Raw genomic sequence first — 22,956 nt, 5'->3', positions numbered from 1 at the left:
AAATAATCCTATGTATATACATGTACCGTACGCGCAATTTTTGGTCCACTAACATGCTGCCACGTCACCGATCAACAGTACATAAGAATTTTAATCCAACAGGATCGTGATACCGCATCAGTCAATGCCACATCATCGGTCAATGCCACATCATCGATCCGTTTATGTGAATAGTATCATGAATAGTAACATATACAATACCGTACGTGTGAATAGTACTGTACATATAAATAGTATCATTTTCTTTTTATGTTCCTCCTAAAGTTTTCGACCATCCTGAGTTCAAAAGTAATGTATGTTTTGCCGTCCGATCTCTCGTTCATTGTGAAATTACTATAATGCCCCTAAAATACATAAAACACTTAATTATAATACAACACACATAATTAAATGATGAGAGACTGAAATACATAAAAAGTAGGAATGTTAGTGGAACTTGAAGTGTAAAATGATGATTTTCTCCTTTATAAATATACATTTTCTAACACTCAACAATGAGGTTTGCCTTACCGTTTCTCAAAAGAACATGCAAAGCCGTTCTATTATCATCTGTTATGACCCAACCCAAACCTAATAAGATATTGTCCGCTTTGAGCCTTAACAAGACCCGCGCGATTTTGTTAGTTGGGGCACCCATACACCCCAAAACGCGTCTTGCCAATTAAAGTGTGGATCATCCTTTATAAACCCAGCATCTTTCTCGTACTTTGCCGATGTGAGATTTGTCTAAGGTGTTACATACACCCCCCTTTAGGGACTCAGTGTCATCGCTGAGGTTTGGCCTACCATCGCTCAAGAGGACACGTAGAGCTGCTCTAATACCATTTATTATGACCCAACCTACACTTGGCAAGATATTGACCGCTTTAGGCTTTAGCAAAGCCCGCACTGTTTTGTTCCTAAGGCGCCCATACACCCCAAAACACATCTTGCCAATTAACAAATGGTATCAGAGATCGGTTTCGTGTGTTCTTTTGAGTGATGATGAGGCAAACCTCGGTAAAGACGTTGAGTCCCTAAAAGAGGGTGTATGTAACACCCTAGACAAATCTTACATCGGCAAAGTACGGAACATATGCTGGGTTTATAAGAGGTGATCCACGGCTTAATTAGCAAGACGCATTTTAGAGTGTCTGAGCGCCCTAAGAACAAAATCGTGCGGCCCTTAATAAGGCCCAAAGCGGTTAATATCTTGTTAGGTCTGGGTTGGGTCATGACAGAGAGTCAGAGAAGAAATTGAGAATAATGTAAGGTTTATGTAATATGATTCATTCAATTGGTTGTAATCCAGCTAACACAATTTCTTATGCTTCTTTTAGTATTTGAAGTGTTAAGGTCTCATGAACAAGAGAAATATATATTCAACTGATTTCTAACTGTACAAACACAATTACCATGTGAAAAATGACCACCTTGACATTCACAAGAAAGTGTGGAGATCATAGTCTAGAAATGCTATATTTTTTAAATAATATTTTATTTATTATTACACTTAAGTGGAGGGTATCATAATTTCACATCCTTTATTAAAATTGAGTACTAGGCTATAATGATGAGTTTCTTCTCAAGAAGTATGAGATTTTTCGATAGATCCACATGTAAAATTATAAGCCCAGAGTGAACATACACATACTGTGTGAAACAATAGTGCTCTTTCCATCCATATTTCCCCATCTTAATAGCCTAATTTGTCAATTTTATAATCCTATAGTGCATGAAATTTTTATTATTACATTTTTATTATTATTAAAGGATATACATTGGGATGATTGATCCGTAGTCCTTTGAAAAGCTTGGACTTTCGTCCCAATTATTATCCATTCATTTAGGCTCATTCATTGCTTCTGGTTATGTTTCTCTGCCAACGGCTACTCCTCAACTTTACAAGAAAACAAACAAAGGTGAGCATAATGTAATTGTTGAGTTGTATTTCACATTGGCTAGTAAAGGGAAGATAATTGGGTTTATAAGAAGAATAAGTCACTCCATCTAATAAATTGGTCTTTTGGATTGGATACCTAGATATCCTAGGCCAAGTGCCCCCCTCAAATCATAGGTATCAGAGTTAGACTCTAGTTAGACGGAATATGGTGGTAAAACAGCTCATGTATGTTGGATAAAAGGACTGGAGTCCAGTGGTGGTTTTATCTGAAGGAGGGATTGTTGAGTTGTGTCTCACATTAGTTAGTAAAGAGAAGATACTTGGATTTATTAAGTTGTGTCTCATATTAACTAATAAAAGAGAGATACTTAAATTTATAAAGAATATAGGTCACTCCACCCAATAAACTCATCTTTTGAGTTTGATATTTAGATATCATAAGACAAGCCACCTCAACAGTAGCCAATTATTTTATCAGCGAAATAAGAATGGATCATCTTGTAAGTTTTAACAATCCTAATCTGATCACACGTATACATACATCATAAATACACAACACAAATGACATCACCAAGGCCGGCCTTAATTAATGTTAAAAGCAGGCATGCTAAAACTAAATGAAGTCAAGTCATCCAAGTTTGTGATCTCGACTGCCCTTGGCCGGCCGGCAGGTCTTCTCTAAATGTTGATGGGTATTTTGTTTTTGGCTCTTTAAAATTAAAATCTGTTTAAATTTACCAATGAAAATAGATGAAAAAGACAAGTTATTATGAGAGAATATTGAACTTTAATTTGGTAAGCATAAAAAATGCCAGTATATATAACTTGGTTCCACTTATGAAGATATGATAAATTGCCGAAGTCATCATTGAAGTTGTTGAAAGCGATAGGTACATGTACTGTTTTACCGGCAGAGACTACGTTGGCTTTTTTTTTTTTTTTTGTCTTTTCTGCCAAATAAATGCTTAATGGTTTGTGTCACGGCATTTATTATTATTATTATTATTTTTAGAGGGATGATGGTTCACTCCATCAGAAATTATCTTTTACCATTTAGGTTTTTGATTAATTTTTAATATCTTATTTTATTGATCGTGTTAAAGATGTCACAGAAAAAACATATAGTTGAATAGTAAACATAAAATTTCAATGAACGAATTTATTAATTTCAATTTGTAGAGGGCTTAAATAATTATTTTGTACGTAAAAATGTAATATTTACCCTTCAACAGTAATTTTTTATCACTAGTTCAATACTTTAAAATGAGTTATAAAAAATTTATTAGGGACGTATGCGATGATAAAAGCAAAGTCCAAGAGGGATAAAAGTGTCATTTATATAAGTTTATAGTATGAGCTAAACTTATGTGCGTATGAATGGTCTTATTTACTTCTGTTTGGGGAGAAATTTTCTTCTCATTTTGGAAGAGAATTAAGATTTTAAATTCTCTCTTAATATGAACTTTTTAAAATTATGTATCATGTGTTTTTTTTATAGCAATAAAAAAATATTAACTGCTAATCTTATGCTGATTTTTGTTTCAAACGAAAATCTTAAATCAGAAGAAAATTTTAATTCGATGCTTGACGCCTGTTCCGTTATAATTCTTGTGCCCATTTTGTTTACTCTCAAATTGGAAGGGGTCTTTTCGTAATCATGAAAACTGGCTCCAACGCCCACCGTTTCACGCACTCAACTAAATGGATTTAATCAGTAAAAGAAGAAGATTTGGATAAAACTTTTTTTTCCTTCCCATTCATGACACATCCTGATTCTATGTTGATGAATGCTTGATCCTAAGAGTTTGAACAGTTAAAGTGTTAACAATATTTAAATTCTTTAAAAGGTGTTAAAAAAAAAAAGAAGAAGAAGCTAGTGAACATGGACTTATTTGTTGTATATCCTTGTGTTGATGTCGAAAAACGATCTCAACAGCTTAATTTGTTTCTTTTGGAGAATTATAGTACGAATCCAAGCTCAAACGCCAATCTGACCACAACTTTTTGTACCTGCCAACCAGAAAACACGGTTAGGAAACGCTGGTGGAGTTTCGGCGTAGACCCTCCGATACTTAAGTTAGAAATTGTGTATAAAGAGAGAAAATGAGAGGAAAGAATTGTGAATGAGTTAAAATAAATGAATTTTTTTCGACAGAGGAGCTAAAAATCTTATAGGGAATGTTAAGGCTTTTAGATAGGTCACTTGTAGAAATTTTTGGTTCATTTTGCTAACCCCCTCCTCAGTTGCCCTTTCCAGCTTAAATAGGCCCTTAGTCGTGGGTGGTTACCACCTTAACTTCTGCCCACTTTCTTCAATAGTTGCACGTGGTTATCAGTTGGAGGTGGTTTAAATAGATCGTGGCACACAACTTTCCTAGAAATTAGACCACGCTATCTTAACCAATGGCTTTCTATGTCAAGCTAATTCTCGGATCGGACAAATAAATTTCAATGTCGGATTTCTTCACTTCCAGATCAGACTAGTGATTTTCCCGGTCGCTCTATAGGCTTAAGGTTGTATTCTTAAATCAGGTCATTCACATAAATCTCAGATCGTATTTGTAAACCAAATCACCAACATAGGCTCCAGGTTGTACTTACAAGATCAGCTCAACAACAATAAGTTTTGAGTAGATTAGGGTCGACTATATTTCTGGACTTTTCAGAAAAATCCAACCCAAACACCTTGTGGCAATGATATATAGATAGATCAAATTCATATCTATTTCAAAACGAAATGATTTAAAAGGAAAAAATAATAATAATAATCTATCTTTGTGCTTTGCTTGGTATCACAGCAACAAGCATATAGAGAGATCTTTTAAACATGATGGCATGCAATTTTTGCCTACCCAAGGCCCTTTAGATTAAAGAGAGAGCCAGAGATAATAAAATGTAATAAATTAATAACTTTGATTAGGACTTGACTGACTGACCATAATAGACGCTTAGAGAGTCATTCACCTTTACACACTCGTGCGGCCAAAAAGTAATTCGATTGAAATCGGCAATCAAATTAAATGAATGTTAAGTGAAGAAAGATTAGGATTAAAGAAGACAAGAAAAAATAATAGATTAATTATTTTATCTCTAAAAGTTTTGATAGTACTTAAGAAAGAGGAGAAGTGTGTGTTTTGTCTAAGTAAAAGGAAACACTAAATGGATGATTAGTTGGTAGTGCAAAACAACGCAAGCCATTACAGATGAGATTGATGAGTATGAAATTGTTCGATGTTCTCTTAGAAATTAAACCATATGATGTTGATAAGATTTTTGGATCTTGGATTTGTTAAATTCTGAAAAAATTATTAAACCATGCAGTGTAAAATATAATGACCGCAAAAACTATTAAATTGTACAGTTGAATAGTATAATGGCATTATACTATTAAATCGCATGATTTAATACACGATTTAATAACTTTCCTAGACTTTAATAAAAGTCTAAGATCCTGGTTTAGATCAGCATTATATATATATATATATATATAGAGAGAGAGAGAGAGAGAGAGTAAAACTTAAATCAAGAATGTAGTTAAATAGAAAAATTGTTTTTGATATCATGTTAGTAACTGATTGACAAGGGGGGAAAGAAAATGATGTTTATATAGATGAATATAACAAGTTCAATAGTGATAAAATTAACACAACATAAGGTTTTTACTCAAATATTACGAATTAAATTTTATGTGATATAAATATATCTAAACTTATTCAATTAATAGAATTAACAAATAAATTATATACGTTCTCAAAATTTTCGTGATCCTAGTAATATATTTATATCTCCTAATTTCCAATCAATTCACTTAATATTTCCCTCCTTTGAGGATAGCTTATCATATTTAAGTTATGCATCAGATGTACGAATACCCTATCCAATTTGTTTCAAAAATCTCAATTTAAATCCTTTGTGATTGGGTAAATGATGTCTCTTCTTTATATTATAGTCAAGCAAGCAAGGGTTGCCTTAGAGAATTTGATGTCTTAGGCGAAAAAAAATAGTTAAACGCTCTTAGGAGCCAAGTCTTAAAAAAAAAAATGTAGATTTAGGGGTAAAATGCATAATAGTTAAAGCTTCATGGGCCACTTGATATATAAAGAAATCTGTTCTGCTGGTCAAAATTAAGCTCCTAGTAGTAACAAAAAGGAGTTCCTCCTACATCACCTTTTGGAGATGATCGAGTTTGGGACGTAATTAAAAAACGGGTTATGCATGTTTGAAACTGAAATTGGATATTTTTCTGTTGATAATGAAATGAAATGAAATGTAAAAAGTGATGAAAATGAAATGCAAAGACTTGTTCATTAAAATTATTCTCCTAACTAGCACCATTTGCGATTGGTCATGTTCTTGGGGTTGCTTTTATGAACATAAACGGGCGTTGGGCAGGTACAGTCAAAGGTTTTTGAGAATCAATTTGACCAATTTCTTCATTGGTGTTTTTGATTGAGTTCACTAATGACATCAACTAATGATCTTTTTGGTCTTTAATTAATTAATTGTCTCTAATAAATACCTTTTTACCGGCCTTGATGGCAACGGTCAACGTTTCTAACGCTCTCAAGTCAAGCAGTCGGTTCAAAATGTTTTTGTTGTGCTCTACAGCCAAATTCATATCCGGCTTTACCTAATTAATTAATTAATTAATTGATTGATTGATCAAGATCTCAAGTTGTCATCACCATACATATATCTTTGGAATAGTATTCATAACATGGGTAAATGCTGTACATTTGTTTTTGGTTAGGAAATGATAACAAGAAATGCGAGGGCAGACCCGGTAGTGATGCGAAAAGAAGCCCCAAACGTAACTAGTGTCGTCATTTCAATGTTAGTTTCATTTTGAGAATTATTTTAAGCGCAATGAACTCCATGGTGGAGAACTATTATCTTTTAACATAGAAAAATAAAATTCTGTAGGAATCTTATTACCTCCAATTTAAGGTAATTACTACTACTCAAATAAAACATAATAAATAAAACAAATAAGACATACATAAATAAATATATATATATATATATATATATATATATATATATATACTATAAACTTGATCACAATTTCCAAGATAAGTAATATCTTCATGAGAATATAATTTCTTCATTAATCAATCAATTAATATTTTTTTTAAATTAATAGATTTTTCATGGTTCTAATGCTATTAATTAATCAATGTTTTACTATATATTAAAAGCTTTCAAGCTTCAAATCTGGAAAATTACAAGATATATGTCCTATTTGATGTTGAGATATCATATCTTTTAAGCTATATCTATGATGAAAAAAATTCTAAATATGAAACAAAAATTAATAGTGTGTAATAAATATAATTTAAAAAAATGATTTTGACAGAAATAATAAAAATATTATAAGATTTTCATCATACAAGTGTTGAATAAAAATAATTTAGCTTTGTAGCCACAGTAGTTAGTGTTTACATAATAATCTAATGCTATAATTTTGAGGTATAGATATCCAACCACAGTGCCAAAAAAAGTCATAAATCAATTTTTGTGGGAGATTTGTTGCTTTATCAGCTGGTAGACTCAATAGTAGAGAAATGTTAGTCAAAGACCTAAGGATTATTCATGGTTGCACTCTACCTAATATATTAACTTTGTGAACCTGGGTGGGTATATAATTTCCTGTACCCCTGATGTATTTAAAATTTTTCCCTTTGCTAATATTTTGATCCACTATTTTTCTCTCTGCATGGCAGTAAGCCTAAAAAAATTCAACCAATTTGTTTACTGTAATTGATTGAATGTGAAATGATCTAAATGTTAGTAATGAACCTCTTTGCATTGGGATTTCAGTAATAGAAAAAAATAGTAAAGTCTCACAATTAATATTGAGGCAGTTTCTAGCAAAACAACAAAATATCATTAAACTGTTTTATTCTATGTCCATTAATTAAATATGTAGAGTTAAAATGTACTTTTAAAATTACAAATTCAGTCCATTTGTAAATTCTCTTTTATAATCAGTCCCTGTATTTTTAACAATTAAAAAAACCTCCACATTTTAAATTTATTTTTATTTAAATCTACTTCATCCTCTACTTTTACCTATTGTGTTTCTTATTTATTTAAATTTTATGTAATTATATTAGACAAAAATACTATTCTATGCTACAAAAGTTTGCTCCAACAACTATGGTAATCACAAATAACTTCATTTTGGATTATTTTTGAAAATACCAAAGCTAAGTAGGTAATTAGTCTAAACTTAAGGGACTAAAGAGTAATTTATCGACAACATATCTCTTCTCACTTGACTGGTTTTCTTTATTTATGTATTATTTTATTTAGGGCCAACTTGCACGTTAAATGACAGAGAATACTCATTTGATCTCTCTAGTTTGAACCAATTATCTAATTAGTCTTTATTATTTTCAAAATTACTCAAAAGATTTTTATTGTGCATCTAACTCTATTAAAATTTATCTAATTATAATATATTATTCATTTAATGCAAGTAAAATTTGTTTAAATTTTAGGTTATATTTGATAAAATACTATTAATTTAGGGGAAAATGACACTTACACTCCTGAAGTTTGAAAAAATAGTCATAAAAAGTCTCAAGTTTTCAATAGGGGATATCAAGACCCTGCTTTGACATAATACCCATTTGACTCTATTAACTTCAAAAAAATTGACTCTAATATTTTATAATACATATAAATATTACTAAAATAAATTTTACAATTAAATATATCTTAAAATAATTTCAATACTTCAATTTTTTTTTACAATCTATTAAACATATTTTATTATATTGAAGTAAATTTTATAAAAAAAAGAAACATAATACTAAAATAAATATATTAAATTTAAATTATTTTGAATATTATATAAAATAATAATTTAAAAGTTATTAACAGGAAAGACATTTTGTTAATTGTAAAATCTATTAAACCCAAAGATTTATTTAAAATCTTTATATTTAATAAAAATATTTTATTAAAATTAGTATAATAACTTACATATTTAAAATTATTTTAATATTAAAAATATTTTAATTTATTAGTCTTCTAGGCATTTTATATTATGCATATTATATTGTATTTATTGATATTTATAGCTAATTTTTTTAACTAATAAATTTAAAGGGTATTATGATTAAAAATAAATTTAGGTGTTTTTTTTTTGAAAACTTGAGGTTTGCATGACTATTTTTCTAAATCATACCGATGTATCTATCATTTTCTCCTTAATTTACTTTTAAAAAGTCATATCCAACAACCACAAACACAATGACATAGGCTTTTTGTATAAGTTCTAAAATTGTACACAATAATTAAGTAATTGGTTCAAACTGTTGGAATTCAAAGAGCATTTAGCCAAGCGATGGAATGGCAAATAGTGAGGCAGGTTTATAATAATTATGGTGAAAGTACTTTTGTATTTAATAACAGTTTCCTTTAGTTTGGTGTTATTCTTTTTTATCCTTAATTTCTCGATTCTAATGATCAATTAGATGACCGACTTAAACATTTTTTTATTATTTATCACGTACATAATGTTAAATAGTTGTCAAAGTATAGTAAAGGTAAGAACAGTAGTAGTATTATTTCCAGTCAAATAATGAAGAGATTGGTTTAAAAAATATATTTTTGATCCCAACCATTTTAGTGGAAACATTATCCAAACATGCTATATTTTTTCCGTTCACGATGATTATATTACAGTGAAAGTCCAAAAAAGTTGTAGATATTTTATTTTATTTTATTGAAGATTTTACTTCAGAATTTATCAATTTTTGTGGTAAAATGTCTCATCAATCAACTCTCTATGTCTTTATCCTTGTACAAGAACAAAATAGTGAAGACTAATTGAGGACTGTTTTTTCTATAAATATTGTAGATGTACAAAAGTTTAAATATACATATTTGGGGCCTAACACTGCTGCTTAGTCAATAATAATTAGAAAGAAAACTTGTTTGCAAGTTATTAAAAATGAATCGAGTCTAGCGAGGTATTTTAGGAAATTAAATTAAAGAGGGATTTCATATTAGTGTTTTCAGTTTCATTTTTTGGGAATTTAGTTCTACTGCTAATATGAATTATGCTATATGTATCTTTTAGGGATCTTGTGGATTTATAAATTGATTACCATTAAATTTTATCAGACATATATTTTTATATGATAACTTTCAACTACAACTCATAAAAAAGGAAACACGAAGCCAAATCAGAACTGAATCCAATTATATAATTTTTATTCGCCGCTTCATTCTGAGAGCAACATAAATTCTCTTCTAAAATTACAATGCAATAGATATTGATTTCTATTCTTCTTGCTCCACTGTTTTTTTTTTTTTTTCTAAAAAGTAATTATATTAAAAATTTATTCAAATTAATATATTTAAATCTATTCAATAAATATTTCTCGGCGCAATTCAACTAACTAGTTATGAATACTGTTTGTGCCTATGATCGCTTAAGTTTTAGTGATAATAAAGGCCAAGATAAGAGTTTGTAATTAATGAATGAAGTTTCTCATTCTCATCTGAACTAATATAGGTTCTCATCGAATCTGGGATCCTGGCATTACACTATTACATCATATGAAATAATAATTTTTTTAGGATATTAAGAAGGTTTGAGATCTAAATTGCTATATATATATATATATATATACACATACACACCCACACACATAGATATATAGTTCTTCTCTCATTTTGACTGCTGTCATTTTTTTTTAATGTAGGCACACTGTTAAGACATATAATTTAATAGAGTCAATGTTTAATTCACTATTAAACCATGTGATTTAAAAAAATTATTACTTAATTAACTATAAAATCATATGCCTTAATTATGTGTTTACATAATAATAATAAAAAGATGTTCGCACCTCTCTATATATATGCATACATACATATTTGGCAAATATGAAAGAAATGCAACAAAAAATACAAGAGAAAAACTGTTATGCAAAGATATTAAACAAAATAGTGCTCAGCAATTAATTTGGACCGATCATATATCTATCAAACTTGCTGTAAAGATCAAATCTTTAGACGATAGCACAATAAAAGTAGTCGTATAATTAAGATCTCGTAATCATACTAGTTTCAGTATCACAATCTTATGTTTCGATGTAATCGCGTGATTAAGATCCTTTAATCATGCTAATTTCAGAACTACTTTCGGTTTTAGACAATAAAATACCGAAAGATTATCTTATCAAAACAAAAAAGCTTTACACAATTAATTATATATTGTCCTCCACTGCTAGTGAAATCTGACTAAAAATAATGCTAAGTGAACTTTCTTTATGTATTTCCTTGATTGAAACTGCTCAAAAAGAAGCAGGCAACTAAAATTTTGATACGCAATTTTAATTTGCAAGATTTAATATAGCTTTAAAAGTGTCTTTAGAACAAGTGCTTGCAAGAGGATAATCAATTTTTTTATAAATAATTTTTAATCTTTTTAAAAGCACTTGAAAGAATATTAATTTTGAAAGTGCATTTGATGAAGTACTGCCAAAGTACTCCTGAAACAGTGGATTTTTTTTTTTAAAATTCCTTTAACATGCAGTAATATTTGATTGAAAAAAAGGTGAAAACCCTTTTCAGATTTGCAATTTTCAAAAAAGCACTTGATAGATGATTTTTTTTTTTTTGAGTTTCTTGGGGAGTTAGAAAAATACATAAAAAATGTCTTACACAGAAAACTTGTTTGGTGTTTTATTTGTTTGTTTGAATATTCAATTTCCAAATATAACCTTTTTTCAAAAATTAAATTCCAAATATAACCTAGTAAATTAAGTCAAGTTTTTGATTGAAAAGCCCAGGATTTCTAGAAACTCATAGGCATGCCACCACAATCCCTTGCAATTAAGAAAAAAATAATATAAAATGTTAATTAATGCTTGGTTGTAGCCCCACAGGCCACAGCATCGTGTAAAACCTCCATCCTAATCTACTTCGAAAAGACACCCAAATGGAAGAAACAAACAAGGAACAGCATGAGATCTTCCACCCTTTACTCGGCTTCTTTAATCAAAAGAAAGCTAATCAATTAATTTAAAGATCACAGCATGCTTAGCTGTTAAACAATGTCTAAGGAATACAAGTATTTTAAGATTCACTTTAATTAGTAAATAATTCCGTACAGAACAAGGATTATTATTGTCTATTTGATGCTGTGACAGGTGAGAATATGCATGTTCCGTGCTACTAAGTCACTTTCCCAAGAAAATTTGGTCATCATATGACGCCACATAGGCGAGAAGATAAGGGCAGATGGTCAATACTCAATAGTGGTCTTCTTCCTCTTTTCTTTGTTTTTTTTTTAATTTCGCAGTTGATATTGAAGCTGGCAATAATGGACTGGTCTAGTAAACCAAATTTTGCTCCCTGATTGTTTAAAGCTCCATCTAAATCTGATTCTGTACACTTCATCACCACTTAGTAGCAAATAATTGGAAAGTTAAGAACACCGGTCATCCCCAATTCTTTGACCAAAATATCTAACAAATGTTGGCATCCTAATCCTTTATAATAAACTAATGATCTATATGATCAATTTATATAATTTCGCTAAATTAGTATTATTTTTTTTAAATACTCATATTTATAACTTAAAAGTCTATAAAAATTTGATAAATTAGTTATATGATAGCATACTCCAGATATTATATTCATAATGAACCGAATTTATTTCTAAATGTTAAAAAAAAAATCTCTCCTATTATAAATAAATAATCCAACAAGCGTGTAGATCAACTGGTATGAATATTTCTGTTCTACTTTAACTAAAGTTCTCGATTCGAGATTTGAGAATATAGCTACATTAAATACTTATTGAGAAAGTTTTGCGGCCATAATAATTCTACCCGATTTAAATCTGAATTAGTTGGGATTCAATATAATTTTCGAATATTAGATGATCTCTTGTAAAAATAATAATAATAATGACATCAACTAACTAGACTCATACAATTATCAGCCCACCTAATCACTTTTCATTTTCAGTTTTCTTTAAATTCTCAAACCCTATAATAAAAAAATACAATGCTTTGCCATATGTGGCGAAACAAGAGCAATGAGTAATGAAAATATATACAGTGAGTAGTCCCCTGAAGCACCTCTCTCGGAAGAACATAACCAAAGAGACCACCTGTCCTCCTTGTGACGTACCAAAACCATCAATAGGATGAATATTTAAATGACCTCAATGCCCGATATGGAATCCAACAAATTCTATTTTATTAAGATTTAATGGAGATTAAATGTATTCATACCCTTTAGAAGAAAACAAAGACAACAGCTGGTAAAACCCCATTGGTCTCAAGTAATTTTCAAATGAAAAAAATCCACCACCCAGTTGATATTTTATTTCCTATATTTTCCAGAGCTACTAATTCCTATTGTCTTGATGCATAAGCCCTAGTTAATACGTGGCCAAAGGCTATGAGATTCGTGTCTCTCTTTGTCTTGCTTTAGCATCAACAAATATATTCTAATTGGATTTGATCCCTTAATAGAACATGTCACCCAATGCCTTAACATTCTTTGAAATCTTCCTAATTGCCCCTACTTCATCACAACCGTTGATCGATCAGAACCCTGCATGATGAAAAGGTTGTTCTAGTCATTTTACCAAGTGATGATGGTATCCTAGAAATCACAAGTAGCTCTTGCACAGGAAAAGGATATGTATGATTTTGAAAAGGACAGTAAATTGACTGATGGAATGATAAAGTTATTGCTTTAGTGCGTATATAAATATGCCACACACACTCACCTCGAAGTGCCATAGAATTTGGAGGACAATTAAAAAGCTTAGGCTTATAAATAAGCTTTTGCTTGTAACACAAAGCAAAAGCTTGAATAATTATAACTTCGCTAGCTAGCTACTTAAGCTGCTTAACGCTTTTGCTTTTTTCATTTGACAATTTCACATGTCTTGGGGAATGATGGGTGCACAAATGGGTTGGGGCATTATTGATGAAGGCTGGAGAAAGGGTCCTTGGACTGCTGAAGAAGATAGGCTTCTCATTGAATATGTTAGGCTACATGGTGAAGGCAGATGGAACTCTGTTGCCAGGCTTGCAGGTGAATAAAAAACTGTAAACTGCTTTTGCTTCTGCTTCTCTAAAAGTGCTTTTTGCATGTTAAAAACTTATTTTTGGCTGTATAGGGTTGAGAAGGAATGGAAAGAGCTGCAGATTGAGGTGGGTGAATTATTTGAGGCCAGACCTCAAGAGGGGGCAAATAACACCACACGAAGAAAGCATAATTCTTGAGTTGCATGCTAGATGGGGAAACAGGTAAATATAATAGTTTGATTATAATTCTATTTAAGTTAATTAACGTTTATAATAATACGCTAACAAATCAACGATATTATTTTAGGTGGTCAACAATTGCTAGAAGCTTGCCAGGAAGAACTGATAATGAAATCAAGAACTATTGGAGGACCCATTTCAAGAAAAAGGCTAAAATCTCTTCTGATAACACTGATAAGGCGAAAAATCGCCTTCTGAAAAGGCAACAATTTCATCAGCAACAACAGCACCAGCACCAGCACCAGCACCAGCAGCAAGACATGCAACTTAATCAACTGGACTTGAAAAGGATCATGTTCTTGCTTGATGAAAGTGAGCATAGAGTGCCATATATACCTCAGGCGCCGAGGCCAGAGTTTATGGGATATCATCCTAATACAATAACTGATCAGGATCAACAAGCCAATAATTTCTTTTATAATTGGATGCCTAATGGCAACAACAATAGTGCGATTATGACAGAGCCCTCCAATGAGGAAATTCTGTGGGACGGTTTGTGGAATTTGGATGATTTTGGTGCTGCTGCTTGTGCAACAAGCAAAGCTAGTTTCCACAATTTAGTGGCTCCATTTTGTTAATTTTGTTGGGTTATTTTTGTTAATTTGCTAAATTATTGCATGACTTAAAATTAGTCTAGTACTACTGTTTTTTTTTCTGGGGGTCATCAAATGACAAGGCTCTTAACACAGCTTTGCTGGAGCTTTGGACTGATGCAATGGTGTGAAAATTTGGGTTGTAATAACATATGCAATCCCAAACTTTATGTACTTCTTTCTCATTAATTAATAAAGTGGTCCAATTTTGCATGGAAAGATGAGAAGTAGTGATGCTTAGGTGTTTGGTGCTTTGTGGAAAGATTGTAAGTATCCATTATTAATTATTTACGAGCAATAATAGGACATCAACAAGAGTTTTGTTATTGACAAATGATAGTTTTGTATCCTCCTTTAGATAAACTTTTTCTTTATTAAAAAAGGAAAAAAAAAAAGGCACAGAAATCCCACCCAAACCAGATAGCAAGATAAATTATACTAATTATCTTTCAGAACTGGCGAGAGGGTTAAATCTTTAACTATCTTCACATGAGTTAAATTTGATCCCAAAATCTTTTGATTATAGATGGGCAATAGACATCATAGCAGCCAAACCAGTAGGCTCATTATTTCTTTCTCTCTCTCTTTTTTAAGTTGTTTATTATTTTTTGGAAGTATTTTACACGAATGTAGAATTTAGGCTCTTTTTCGACTCATGGAAGCACAGTTCGAACTCCATACCTCTTGTACCACCAAAAAAAAATTACATAGTATCAAAATGAGAAGTTATATAATTAAATTTAACATTGTGGGTCCCATTGCTGTCTCCTAAATGATACACTTAGGATGGTTGGAAACCGAGGTGTCTTCGCAGCAGCTAAGCAGCTCTGCTGCCACACCGCATCGCTCCCAAATGAATAAATTGTTTGGAAGTGTTGCATAGGGGTGGACAAATAATTTGACCGATCCGATCCGATCCGATCTAAAAAATTTGAATTTAGATTGGATGCGGGTGAAAACTCCATCTCGATTGGATTGAATTGTGATTAGATCAGGTCAAACCTATTCAATCTGAAAATTTGAAGAAACTAAACTAGTATTGTGCATATGCAAACCATTCATGATGCAATTTTCAATCTGATATTCAGATCAAATCAAATTGAATTATAAGTTCGGATTGAATTTGGATTACTTTTTTCTCAATCTGATTAACCTGAAATTCAATTAAATGGATCTGAATCTGAATTTGCCCACCCCTTACACTGTGCTATGGTGGCCTAGCTGTTTGGCTGCGGGGTCATAATGGACTCCCATCGAGCTTTTAAATTGGACTGTCCCGATAAAATTTTCTTGAAGGAGATTACTAGATTATTAATTTGATAAAAAAAAATGACAAATGTTGCTCAAGAAAAGACAGAATGACAGATGATATGATGGAAAGCATTCAAATAATTTAAGCAGCAAAGGGATGAACCAGAATAATCACATCTTTCGGATGATGATAAAGTTGTATAGCTTAGGTCCAGTACTGAAAAGGATATGAAAGGACAAGGTTACGGAGTACTTTCAAATTTAGTGCAAGTTCTGTTGGCCTTTTGGTTACCTTTGTCGCCATAATCGTTTTACAAAAGCTTGATTATGAACATATAAAACTAAATGCTGTCTTCTTTTTAACATTTTTTATATCAATCTGTGATCCCAAATTAAGATTGGAACTAGATTCTCTTAATCGCACTATCTCATACATTATATTTTTCCGATTTGCTCAATCACACTTTTTGAAACTTTGATATAATTAATTTGCAATGGAAACGTATGCTGTGGCCTATGTGTTGACATTCTAGCGAGCAACATCTAGCTAGTATTCAGGCATACCTGGAATCAAACGAATAACAATTATTTTTGTTCGGGGTATCATTAAAGCGAAGTAAGAGTACTTCAACAATAAATTGATTTATACTATAAAGTACATATCCTTAATTAAAGAGATTGTTATCCATTCTTCAGAGGAGAGAAATCTATCATTGCAACATTTGAGAAAGACTTAAATAAAACCCCTACTCTCCAACTAAAAAGAAGAAAAAAAATTACAATATTCTCAAAGATAGTGTCAAAGAGACGAAAATTCATGTGATTAGTAATTCTACTACTAACGGTTTGTTAATTGTATAAAATATGATTAGTATAAAAGTTTTTTTTAATCACATTACAATTTATTGATATTAAGAAGTTCTGTCACAACGTTTTAAATCAACTTTGTGATAATATAATCTGAATATCTATACTCAAAATTAGCTCATTTATCTCTAAATCTTTAAAAGTGAAAATTTAATTAACCTCCACAACCCATATTGAAAAACTTGAATCTTTGTAAACATAATAATTTATAATCTCAGATACACTTTGAAGGTCTTTAACTCTTAACGGATATTATGACTTGACTTTAAATATCCATGAGTTTTATTTTGATAATAATCTATGATCATATCGACAATGAAGCACATTTGAATATAGCGTTACCTTCTCTTTTATCGAAAGCCTCAAGAAATTTTCTTAACCTCCCAAAAATTTTATTAGTGGTATATATAATATATCATAAATTAAATTATATGACCGAAAACCTTGTAGGACACTCCGTTTCAGCGGACATTCATAAACTGTCTGTTCTCTGATGATCCTCTCCTCTGCGCGCAACACGTTTGCCCTCGTAACCTCCCGTAATTATACTTCTGCCACTGTGCAGCATTTTCTTCAGGTTTCAGCCACCCATCGATCTCTGAAACTCACCAAACAATCCCACTCTCAAATCCTCTCGCTCGGCCACATTTCAAACCCATTCGTAAGCACAAAACTCATCACTGCTTACGCTTTATGCGGCCAGCCAACTCAGTCTCAACTCGTTTTCAACTCAATTCAACACAAGGACGTGTATCTGTACAACTCACTGATTAATGGGTATGTCAAAAACCATGGACAAAATGAAGCTTTGGAGTTGTTTAGTAACATGTATTATAGCAATGTGTCACCAGATGATTTTACTCTAGCAACCATATCAAAATTAAGTGGTGAGATTAAGGACTTAAATGTTGGAATGTTGATTCATGGGCTGAGTATTAAAATTGGGTTTGTTGTGGATGTTATTTTGGCCAATTCTCTTATGTCTATGTATGTTAAATGTGGAAAATTTAGTGAATGTCTGAACCTGTTCGATGAAATGCCTCAAAGAAATGTGGGTTCTTGGAATGTGCGAATTTCGGGGCATGCGAGTTCGGGGGATTTTAGTTTGGGTAAGGATTTGTGTGAAATTGTTTGGTCTATGCAGATTGATGGAGTGAAACTTGATGCATTTACTGTTTCAAGTCTTTTGACTTTGATTGGTGGTAATGTCGAAAACACTAAAAGATGGGATTATGGTAGGGAGCTTCATTGTTATATTGTGAGGAATGAGTTGGATATTGGTTTTGATTCGGATTTTCATTTGGCTTGTTCATTGATTGATATGTATTCAAGGGATAATAAAGTTGTTTGGAGTAGGCGAGTATTTGATCAAATGAAGCGTAGAAATGTTTATGCCTGGACGGCGATGATCAATGGTTATGTGCTGAATGGAGATTTGGATGAAGCATTGGTTCTTTTTCATGAAATGCAGTTGAAAGATAGAATAGAACCTAATAAAGTTTCACTTGTGAGTGTTCTTCCCACTTGTAGCTCACTTATTGGTTTAAGTGGTGGCAAACAAATTCATGGATTTGCAATTAGAAAGGAGTTGAATCATGATGTGTCTCTGTGTAATGCTTTGATAGATATGTATTCTAAGTGTGGGAGCTTGGATTGTGCAAGGCGAGTATTTGAGGATAGTTCTTTTAACAAAGATGCAATCTCATGGAGTTCAATTATTTCAGGATATGGATTACATGGGAAGGGACATGAAGCTGTGTTATTGTACAATAAGATGGTTTGCCTTGGGAGCAAACCAGATATTATAACAATTGTTGGGGTTCTTTCTGCCTGCGGCAGGTCAGGATTGATAAACGAAGGCCTTGATATATACAATTCAGTCATAAACACATACAGAATTAAGCCAACAACTGAGATATGTGCTTGTGTTGTTGATATGTTAGGTCGAGCTGGTCAGCTTGATAGAGCACTCGATTTCATTAAAACAATGCCTGTTGAACCCAGTCCAAGCATCTGGGGGGCTCTTGTTAGTGCTTCTGTAATGCATGGGAACTCCGAGATGCAGGATTTGGCTTACAAGTCACTTATTCAGTTAGAACCAGAGAATCCCTCAAACTACGTATCACTATCAAACTTGTATGCTTCCTCTAGAAGATGGGATGCTGTAGCTGAGTTGAGAACAATGATGAAAGATAGAGGTTTAAAGAAGTCACCTGGGTGCAGTTGGATTAGCATTCATGGGAAGACCCATTGTTTTTCTGTTGCTGATAAAGCAAATCCTTGTTCTGTTTCAATCTACGAGATGCTGGATGATCTCATTTTAATAATGAGAGGAGCTGCTGCCTCTCCTCATCTAGGAAAGATGACATGGTTTTCTAGTGATTCTCCTTAATGTAATTTTATTTTTTATCGCGGCTTATAAAATTAGAAATGTCACAATTGTTCAATTATTTTGTTCAGAGAGACGACACTGGACCGATGAATCCCATTGTTTCAGAAATAGTTGCACATACTACTTTTCTGCTATTATACTTTTAAATATTTTATTTGTGTTTATGAAAAATTTTTATAGTCAGTTATTTTTGGATTGGTGATATTTTACCTCGCAATTTTTGTAAATATACCCAATTCATAAAATATAATAACATAATTTCGTATTATTTTAAAAAAATCAAATAAAGAAGAATTGTGGACAATTATTCAATTAAATCTTGTGACTTTGATTTTTGACAATCTTTTGACGGCTAACTTTGCTTTTAATATAAGACCAATTGATTATTTTATCCTTTTTAAGTAAAAGTATCAAAATACTCAAATAAAAAAAATTTATTTTAACCTTAATCGTTTTTCTATTTATGAAAAATTCAAGGTACTGTTTGAGATTGAAGTATTGTAACTTTTAAGATACAATTACTGCGGAAAAAAAAGTTATAATTATGAAACAAAAGTTAATGATATGCAGTAAATATAAATTTTAAATAATAATTTTGATACAAAATTATTAAAAAAATAATAAATTTTTCATCATACACGCGAAAAATCATATAAATATAACTTCTAAGTTATAGTAAATAGTGTCTACTAAATATTTTATTACTATATCTTTTAAGCTATAATTGTCTAATCCCAATCCCAAACGCACCCTAAACCCTAAAAACCCGGATTGTTCTTGGGTACGGCAATTCCAATTTGGATCGGGTATTTTTTTGTTTTGAACATCTAGGCTAGGCCTAAAGAGCTCAACATCGAGCTTAATTTTTGCATTCCAACTTAAAAAACTTATATTTTATATTTTAGAATATTATATATGTTTATTTTTAAATTTTAATTTTTTATCTTAATGAATTAGGTTTAAAAATATGAACTTTAAATATGTAAAATTTAAACATATGTAATAAGTGGGTTAAATAAATATAGTTATTTAAAATAATATATTTTTTATAAAATCCAAGTTTCATGCTACAGCTAGGCTTGGATACTGAATTTATCAAATGAAGCTCGGGTCTGGGCAAACGCATCTTTGGACTTGGTAATATCCAGCCTACATTGCCCGAGTCCAGGTAATATCCAACCCGCATTGCCCAGGTCCATCTGGATCCGTGCCGGGCTAGTGTTTTTAACATTCCTCACTAGAGCTGAGCTAGACCTCATTTTGGGAGCCGAAGCTGCTTAATAATATGTTTGGCAACAGTTTTATTGCAAGATATCTTCGGAGTGTCATCTTGACTACAAGCAAATTAATAAACTGGAGGGTTGTTGCATAAGATTAAAATCCATCTAATAATGCAAAACAAAAACAACAGAATTGTTTTAAGAAATCCAGGATAAATTATGACAAATTATTTCCCCACCGAGATCATAATTGGTTCTTGAAAGATTTGCATGAAATTAAGATCAATAGCGTAGCCAGATATTACTCCTACTTAAGACAAATTTAATTTATATGAAGAATTTGATTTTGCTCAAGTATTTTTATGATTGCATCAATTTTTCAAGCTACAATTTAATTTGCTTAATTTAGACTTTCTATTATCTGTTGCACTAAATAAAAAATTCTTCCTTGACTGAATGAATATGCTTAAACCATAATATTTTTGAAACAAATTTTTCGTTAAACTACTTGCTCTCTTATTGCTAATTAGCTTAATTTATAAGACAAAACTCTCAAATTCATCAAGTTTTAGAATTTTGCAGATTGAGGTGGGTGAATTATTTGAGGCCAGACCTCAAGAGGGGGCAAATAACACCACACGAAGAAAGCATAATTCTTGAGTTGCATGCTAGATGGGGAAACAGGTAAATATAATAGTTTGATTATAATTCTATTTAAGTTAATTAACGTTTATAATAATACGCTAACAAATCAACGATATTATTTTAGGTGGTCAACAATTGCTAGAAGCTTGCCAGGAAGAACTGATAATGAAATCAAGAACTATTGGAGGACCCATTTCAAGAAAAAGGCTAAAATCTCTTCTGATAACACTGATAAGGCGAAAAATCGCCTTCTGAAAAGGCAACAATTTCATCAGCAACAACAGCACCAGCACCAGCACCAGCACCAGCAGCAAGACATGCAACTTAATCAACTGGACTTGAAAAGGATCATGTTCTTGCTTGATGAAAGTGAGCATAGAGTGCCATATATACCTCAGGCGCCGAGGCCAGAGTTTATGGGATATCATCCTAATACAATAACTGATCAGGATCAACAAGCCAATAATTTCTTTTATAATTGGATGCCTAATGGCAACAACAATAGTGCGATTATGACAGAGCCCTCCAATGAGGAAATTCTGTGGGACGGTTTGTGGAATTTGGATGATTTTGGTGCTGCTGCTTGTGCAACAAGCAAAGCTAGTTTCCACAATTTAGTGGCTCCATTTTGTTAATTTTGTTGGGTTATTTTTGTTAATTTGCTAAATTATTGCATGACTTAAAATTAGTCTAGTACTACTGTTTTTTTTTCTGGGGGTCATCAAATGACAAGGCTCTTAACACAGCTTTGCTGGAGCTTTGGACTGATGCAATGGTGTGAAAATTTGGGTTGTAATAACATATGCAATCCCAAACTTTATGTACTTCTTTCTCATTAATTAATAAAGTGGTCCAATTTTGCATGGAAAGATGAGAAGTAGTGATGCTTAGGTGTTTGGTGCTTTGTGGAAAGATTGTAAGTATCCATTATTAATTATTTACGAGCAATAATAGGACATCAACAAGAGTTTTGTTATTGACAAATGATAGTTTTGTATCCTCCTTTAGATAAACTTTTTCTTTATTAAAAAAGGAAAAAAAAAAAGGCACAGAAATCCCACCCAAACCAGATAGCAAGATAAATTATACTAATTATCTTTCAGAACTGGCGAGAGGGTTAAATCTTTAACTATCTTCACATGAGTTAAATTTGATCCCAAAATCTTTTGATTATAGATGGGCAATAGACATCATAGCAGCCAAACCAGTAGGCTCATTATTTCTTTCTCTCTCTCTTTTTTAAGTTGTTTATTATTTTTTGGAAGTATTTTACACGAATGTAGAATTTAGGCTCTTTTTCGACTCATGGAAGCACAGTTCGAACTCCATACCTCTTGTACCACCAAAAAAAAATTACATAGTATCAAAATGAGAAGTTATATAATTAAATTTAACATTGTGGGTCCCATTGCTGTCTCCTAAATGATACACTTAGGATGGTTGGAAACCGAGGTGTCTTCGCAGCAGCTAAGCAGCTCTGCTGCCACACCGCATCGCTCCCAAATGAATAAATTGTTTGGAAGTGTTGCATAGGGGTGGACAAATAATTTGACCGATCCGATCCGATCCGATCTAAAAAATTTGAATTTAGATTGGATGCGGGTGAAAACTCCATCTCGATTGGATTGAATTGTGATTAGATCAGGTCAAACCTATTCAATCTGAAAATTTGAAGAAACTAAACTAGTATTGTGCATATGCAAACCATTCATGATGCAATTTTCAATCTGATATTCAGATCAAATCAAATTGAATTATAAGTTCGGATTGAATTTGGATTACTTTTTTCTCAATC

The 22,956-nt window shown here is 31.7% G+C and overlaps 3 protein-coding genes across 3 annotated transcripts; all 3 read left to right on the top strand.

The window, feature by feature from the left end:
• The first annotated feature begins 13,806 nt into the window (after positions 1–13,806).
• On the top strand, positions 13,807–14,771 carry LOC18032378 (transcription factor MYB2). The gene is made up of 3 exons (XM_006420338.2): positions 13,807–13,960; positions 14,046–14,175; positions 14,261–14,771. The coding sequence occupies exons 1-3, from the start codon at positions 13,807–13,809 to the stop codon at positions 14,769–14,771; spliced, it is 795 nt and encodes a 264-aa protein (XP_006420401.2).
• A 2,530-nt stretch (positions 14,772–17,301) lies between these two features.
• On the top strand, positions 17,302–19,315 carry LOC18032487 (pentatricopeptide repeat-containing protein At3g12770). Its single transcript, XM_006420337.2, has one exon. The coding sequence runs from the start codon at positions 17,398–17,400 to the stop codon at positions 19,294–19,296; it is 1,899 nt and encodes a 632-aa protein (XP_006420400.1). The 5' UTR covers positions 17,302–17,397; the 3' UTR covers positions 19,297–19,315.
• Positions 19,316–20,847: 1,532 nt separating this feature from the next.
• Positions 20,848–21,796, top strand: LOC18032427 (transcription factor MYB120). The gene is made up of 3 exons (XM_006420336.2): positions 20,848–20,870; positions 21,099–21,200; positions 21,286–21,796. Exons 1-3 carry the CDS (start codon positions 20,848–20,850, stop codon positions 21,794–21,796), a joined length of 636 nt encoding a protein of 211 aa, XP_006420399.2.
• Positions 21,797–22,956: the final 1,160 nt, after the last annotated feature.

This window comes from Citrus clementina, unplaced genomic scaffold, assembly GCF_000493195.1.
Source record: "Citrus clementina cultivar Clemenules unplaced genomic scaffold, Citrus_clementina_v1.0 scaffold_9, whole genome shotgun sequence".
In the NCBI taxonomy this organism is placed as follows: Eukaryota; Viridiplantae; Streptophyta; class Magnoliopsida; order Sapindales; family Rutaceae; genus Citrus; species Citrus x clementina.
The sequence above is the reverse complement of the archived record's forward strand: the minus strand, read 5'-3'. Positions and strand labels throughout refer to the sequence as shown.